Below are 7,099 nucleotides of genomic sequence, written 5' to 3'. Positions count from 1 at the left end.
AAAAGAATTTGAAATTGTAGAGGATTAAAACTGTGCAAAGGAGAATTATGTAATTATATGTAGGTATCTTTCGTAAAATATTACTAGGCCGTCCCCTCCACCACATGGTTTAAATTGTTCTATTGTACAAGATGTTCCTTTAGGAGGAGAGTTATGGATCACCCTGTGCATGTTTTTTGCTTTTTTTTGCAATTTTTTTCTAACGGAAGATGGTTTTTTCCTTATTTTTTTAATAAAAAAAGTTCACGTTTCCGCCACTTTAGTAAAGAGAAAACTGGAAAAGGACTTTTTATTTGTCTGTATAAAAAACTATTATCCTTTCGGCATTTCGTTTCATTCAATCAAATTCCGAAGCTATGTTGATATTAAATTTTGTTTGACAAGCAATTTTTTTATGTGTTTGAGGTCTGGCATCGATATACAGGATGTCCCGTTCATGTTTCAAAAAAATTTGTGTGCAAGTTCCTCATGGGAAAATAATAGGGGTAGTTCATGTTAAGTTTTTTTCTTAGACACCATGTTTTCGAGATACAGTGTGTTGAAGTTGTTACTTTCCAAGTGGTTTTCCTTAATTATCTTTAATTCGGCTAAAGATAAAAATGTCAAAATTTGTACACGAGTAAACATCAACTGTGCCTTAAGACGCAAACGGTTTTTTTCTGAAAAGCAGTGTCGCCGATACAGGTAATTGACGGGGTAAAATCGAAGAAAAAATATGTTAAAAGTCAAAATTTATTACATTTCTAAACGGTTCTGTAAACTCTAAACTCTAAAGGATACTACTTGTCGAAATTCGGTAGCATGTACCATTTTCGAGAAAAATGAAGTTGAATTTTTTTTGCTCATATAAAGTGGCACAAGTACATTAACAAAATATTAAATTGAAAGAGTACCTTACTATTGAATGAGCTCAAGACATTTAGCTACCAACAGTATTTGCATTTAAGATAATTTTAATTTCTTACGTATCACATGAAACAGTTAAATTGTAAAACATTTTATTAACTAAAGAAAAAAAAAAATTAAAATTTATTTTAAGTATGTTGTAAACTAACATTTAAAAAAGTAAATCAATAAACAGATTATGGTTATTAATTAATTATTATTATCTAATTTTGGATTTTGTAAACTACTACACTACCATTACTAAAATAAACAATTGTTGAATGGACTGAATTGATGATGGACATGAATGCTTAAGGAGGTTAATCGGGTACGGAAGTACGTCTAAAGTCTAACGAGAGTTTCTGTAGATTTGCTAGTAACTACAGTAGGTAGTAAGCCTTTAGATTTGGCAACGTTGCATTTGGCTGACTCGCTCGCATTCTGTTTACTTGGACACCTGCAAATTTCAAATAATACGCTACGTCGAGACCGCGGCGTTGCCGCTATCACGCATATGGAGGTTAAGTTAGTCAACGACGTCAGTTTGAGGGAGAATTATTATAAATTATGTATCTTACAAGTACCTAATCGATTTCTACGAGCTGTCATACAGTTCCTTAGATATCGGTTTCCTATTTATACAAGTTGCTGTGGAAACTGTTCGTCAATTGTTGCGCATTCCATGTGAAAAGACCAAAAAAATCTGCATTCTCATAAGACTTCGTACTAAATCGTGAAAAATTATTTTATTCATATCTTGTCTCTTAGGTATCCAAACTAGTAATAATTTTTTTTGAGGATTTTCTTCATATTAATAAGCTAATATTATTTTTTTTACGAATATTTGTATGTCAATTCCAAATCAGATAAACCTCCTTAAAAAAGTGATAAAAACAGAAAAATATTAGGAAACAGACTCGGAGACATACAGAACAAAACAGCTGCACAATTAAATAAATGTGCAAACGCGAAATACGACAGTAGATACTGAAATTGTCCCCCATTTCCTTCTATGCAACTTCATTTTTCTCGAAAATGGTACATGCTACCGAATTTCGACAAGTATATATTTTTTTTGTAGTATGCTTTAGAGTTTACAGAACCGTTTAGAAATGTAATAAATTTTGACTTTTAACATATTTTTTTCGATTGTACTCCTCCAACTACCTGTATCGGCGACACTGCTTTTCAGAAAGAAACAGTTTGCACATTATTCTTAACGCACAGTTGATGTTTACTAATGTACACATTTTGACATTTTTATCTTTAGCCGATGTAAAGATAATTAAGGAAAACCATTTGGAAAGTAACAACTTCAACACACTGTATCTCGAAAATTGGGCGTCTCAGAAAAAAACTTTACATGAACTACCTGTATTATTTTTCCATGAGGAACTTGCACACAAGTTTTTTTGAAACATGAACGGGACACCCCGTATAATGTTATTTCATGTTTGTTTGGTATTTTCGGATTTGAAATTCCTTTTTTTTCGCAGGGATATACTTTACGGTAGTTTATTACCTCTTCTATAATCATTTTTTTTTCATTTGTTGTATGTATTTTAAATTTATTTGCATATTGAAAAATCCCCAAAGAAAAAGGAAGGTTTTAATTTTTTCATTCCTTTTCACTATTTTTTTTTTAATAAAAATACCCCAAAAAATAAGGTGAATTACTTATTTGAAATTCGCGGGTATTATGAAAGCATACAATTGTTTTTTTGAAGGTTGGTAGTACTGTTCTTGATATCTATGCAGTTTCAAGTCCATATATTCAGTCGCTGCAGAGCTACTCGTGTTTTTGTAAACATGTCGCAAAAAAATGTTTACAAGTGGTACATCACCTCATTTTTTGTACAACGGGTTATACTACAACGCAGCGACAGAAAATAACCAAACGAGGTTGGCTTTGGCGACCCACGTTATTTTTAAGAAACACCCCATATATTGTTCACTGTAAAACTGGACAGATTTAATGTACCTGCTGTAAGTATATCAATGTTTACCTTATATTATTTCTTTGCTTCTCGAAGTTACAAATAGATTCGTATAGAAATTATTTATAGTAGACAAGTAAGTTCTTGCACCCTGTATCTCAGAACCATATTGTTTCACTAAAATATAATCTTAGAGCGTTAGTTATAATAATTATCGAAAAAGTGAAGCAGTGCTTATACATAAAAGGAGGTTTGGGACATTGTTTTTTTAAGGTAGCTGTATATTTTGTTTATCATGATACGAACAGGACTAGGTGATTTTTGGATCAAGTTCTCGCCGTCTATTCTTAGTTCTTCGCTGTGAGGATGGTCACGAACTCTGAAATAAGACAAAGAATAGATTATAAAAGGAAGAAATGTTAAAAATTATATCCTCAGATAGAGCCCAAGTCATTCTAATGGCAAATATTAGTCCAGAACTGTGGGGGTGGGGGAGAGGGATGTGACCAAGTCACCAATCAAGTAAAAAAAATGATAATTCCGTTATACCTTCATAGTTAACTTGACCATCTCCATCCAGATCGGCCTCCTTGATCATATCATCGACTTCCTCCTCCGACAGCCTCTCCCCCAGGCTGGTCATCACGTGACGCAGTTCGTTTGAAGATATCAGACCGTCGTTGTTTTTGTCGAAAACCCTAGAACCATGTACGAATAACAGCGAGCCTAGAGCTGTGACGTTACTCACCTAAAGGCCTCTCTAAGCTCCTCCTCCCCATCCGCATCTTTCATCTTCTTCGACATCATCTGGAGGAACTCGTTGAATTCTATGGTCCCGTTGCCGTCCTGGTCCACCTCGTTCACCATGTCCCGCAGCTCAGTCTCTGCGAAAAGCGTCAACAAAGACAGATTAATAATAATAATTTAAAATCAAACATACAGCTGTTAGTCCAGGCGCTAGAGCATTCGAGGCGTTTGTTGTGACAAATTTTTCTGATAGTATTGGAATGTTACATATTGTACTAGCTATGTCATGCCTAAAAACCCCCGCTAGGTGTTTGTGAAAATGCGGGCTCGGTCAAATTGGCTGAAGTTGTTGGTTTTGTATTACTGACCAAAAGTATCTATAGTACTTGGGTCCGAAAATCAATTTTTTCTTGCTTATAGTGCTCTGAGTTAGTTCTGCTGATGATGACTGCAAAGTAGTATGAGTAGAATATTAAAACAGTCACTTTTGGGAAAAGTTTATAGAAAAAATTAATCGAATGACTCGAAAACTTGCTAATTAACATTATTGACATGTGCCAAACATCAAAATAGGTGTCTTGAAGACTGGGGAAGCCCCACAGACTCCTGAAGACAAAGAGAGAAAGAGAAGCCCTTTATGACGACACAATCACTCTATCTCTCTCGCACATTATAGTTCTGTCTCTCTTGCATACCATCCGACAAAGATGACCCAAACGAACCTTCCTTTCAAAAAATCTGGGATTTATCATTATCAGAATAACCCATTGTAATTTTTTTTAATTAGAATGGATTCTGCTAATGAAAAATGGAACATAATGAAACTTATTATTTAAATAACAAAAATGTTGCTAGAGTCCGGCTGGAATATGGGCAAAGAATGATCACTTTCAGTTTTTCGAAAATCACCCTTATTTAAGGGTTGAATGCTGTAAAACCCCAAATATTTCTATGTTATCAAAATAATATTATGAACGTGAAAATATCTCATTTCGTATTTGATACGGTCTTGTCCGGATTGAAAATGAACCCGTAATATCCCTAAAAGGGTGAAATCATCCCCTATACACCTAAAAATGCAAAAAATATATTAAAAGTTACAATTTGTTTTCTTTTTCTTTTATACGTGATAATTGAACCGTTAATAACCCACAATCACTAGATCCGAAGGAAAATACCCCTAAATGAGGGTGAAACCACACCTAAGTTCAACCATCGGCTTCAAAGTACATAAAATAATTATAATGCATGAAAAAAATTATGTTTCAAAATACATTCATTAGAATAATTTAAACACAAGTACTCCCATACCCCCAAGGGGTAAAATCATCCCCCAAATATACAAAAAATTTAAATAATGTGAAAAAATGTGAAAACTGTTGATGATTCTTAATTTATTCACTTTTGTTTTCTTTTCAACCCCTAAATAAGGGTGATTTTCGAAAAACTGAAAGTGATGCTCATTTTCATTTTTCATGACGGGTTTTTGGATATTTTTAGAATATTTATAGGACATTTCCTGTCGTCTCTGTCAAAGTCTCAAATACAGGCGGATTTTGCGGTCACTCTTTATTTGGGAGGAAGAATTCCGTCAACAAATACTGTAAAAAATATTATTAGAAATCTTAGATAACAGCCCCGATCTCAGTTTCTTTAACATATGTTTTTGGGGACATTTCAACAAAATATATTCAAAATTTACAAGTATTGAGAGAAAAAATACAGGACGAAATGTTTGACAATCCTGTTTTTAGGTATTCTTATGTTATCATTATGTTTCAAAATATATGCATAAAATATATGTATAAAGTTATAGTATATATGTATTAGTTATAAAAAGTTCTTTGTTATTTTTATAAGAATCTACTTTAAATTTTTTCAACAACGGATATTTTATACCAGCAAATTTTGATAATGTCGGAATATAATAAAGGAAAAATCTTACATTTATATTTAAAGTTTTTTTCCAACTTTAATGATTAAAGCTGTATGTGGGTGTCAAATACAAACAAAAACCCTGTACCTTCCGCGACGTATTAAAAACCAACTTGTATATTAAATAAATTTATAAAAATTATGGCATCACTAAATATTAAAAAAATATAGGTATGTTACTATAAAAATATATTTTCTGCAGTATTTCAATACCAAAAAATGAAAATAGTAGCTAATTAATGAAATTATGATTAAATAACATATCTGTGACGCTGTTGCAGAATATCCGATTGTCTACATAGGTGTTTGTTCATTCTTTAAAATATTTTTATCAATAACTACATCATACTTTTAGGTAGGTAAGTACGGTAACACAAAAAATAGGCATTGATTAAAAAATGTACAAAATATATCCGTGCGTACGCGTGACAACATTGCCAAACTGTTGTTTATGCGTTGCTAGGATACGCATAACCTTTGTCTAGGAATGCCGGACGCTTCATTTGAATCTTTCTAAAATGCTGCTGATGGTGTACTCTATCGGCAATTGGGAAATTTAAAACTGCTGTCCTATTCCGGTAGCTATGTGGAGCGAAGCTATGTTGTCTGTGCAAGTACTGTGAAAACTGTTGGTCAGTAGGTAACACAAAACCAACAATTGACCACAATTTCAGCCAATTTGATCAAGTCTACATTTCCATAAAGACAATGCGAGATCCTTTAGGCAACGTATCTCTTTTGACTGCGAAGTAACAAGATATTTATAGTCATTCAAGAAAACTTCATTCCAGTTCCTTCAGAGAGAGGTGATAAAATTTTTGAAAGTATGGATTTGCGATGTTATGTGTTTTATTAGTTATGTCATTCTCAATTGTGGAAGTACGTCATTCTATTGCGATATGGCGTTTATGGTTATCCACGAAAATTGATCTCATCTATTCAGTTTTTACCTCTATGTCAAAATTTTTGATAGTATTGCGATGTATTTCAAAACCCATGTGACCAGAATACTCCAGTGCACCACAACACAGGAGCCAATAAGAAGACAAGCCAATTTTGACGCTGCTAGTTGACTAAACTTTGGCCCAATGGAAATGAAATAGCGCGTTGAAAACTTACGAAATAAGGACAATCGATTAACTTTAGTTTTCTTGATCTTGTCAACGAATTCCTTAATGGCGATACTTACAGAGCTTTCCCGTCTCTCCAATCATTTAATTAGCGACCTACGGTTGAGAAAAACCTGACGATTCCCGTCCGGATCTCCTTCCGGACGAGGTGTCTGGTAAACAACGCCGGTCGGATTCGAACAAGTTGCTTAAGGATGGAAACTGATGCATTTCTGGTTGCCTAAATTATACCGAAAAATGGTAGAAAACAGCCCTTTTTTTATTCCAATATATCTTTTTAAAGCAATGGAAGAAAGTAGTAAAATTTCATATCACATTTGGCAAAGTATAAATGAAGACAGTAAAGCAAAAATTAATTGGGATAGGTAAATAATTCGTGAGAAATTAATTTCTAAATATGAAGGTTTTTTGGACTTTTACAAAGAAACGATTATTTCTTCATAGTATTATAGAATTATGCAATTT

At 33.2% G+C, this 7,099-nt stretch overlaps 1 protein-coding gene across 2 annotated transcripts in view; it reads right to left on the bottom strand.

Annotated features, from left to right (window-relative positions):
- Positions 1 to 2,535: 2,535 nt before the first annotated feature.
- Positions 2,536 to 7,099, bottom strand: part of LOC108907120 (neo-calmodulin-like) — a 90,972-nt gene continuing 86,408 nt past the window's right edge. For both annotated transcript variants that reach the window (XM_023456309.1, XM_023456310.1), the window contains 3 exons: positions 3,571 to 3,706; positions 3,372 to 3,520; positions 2,536 to 3,201 (listed from right to left, as the gene is read on the bottom strand). In XM_023456309.1, coding sequence (XP_023312077.1) covers positions 3,170 to 3,201; positions 3,372 to 3,520; positions 3,571 to 3,706 — 317 coding nt within the window. In that variant the 3' untranslated portion in view covers positions 2,536 to 3,169. The remainder of the gene's footprint in view (positions 3,202 to 3,371; positions 3,521 to 3,570; positions 3,707 to 7,099) is intronic.

Source organism: Anoplophora glabripennis, unplaced genomic scaffold, assembly GCF_000390285.2.
Source record: "Anoplophora glabripennis isolate ALB-LARVAE unplaced genomic scaffold, Agla_2.0 scaffold282, whole genome shotgun sequence".
In the NCBI taxonomy this organism is placed as follows: Eukaryota; Metazoa; Arthropoda; class Insecta; order Coleoptera; family Cerambycidae; genus Anoplophora; species Anoplophora glabripennis.
This window is presented reverse-complemented; position numbering and strand designations above follow the sequence as displayed.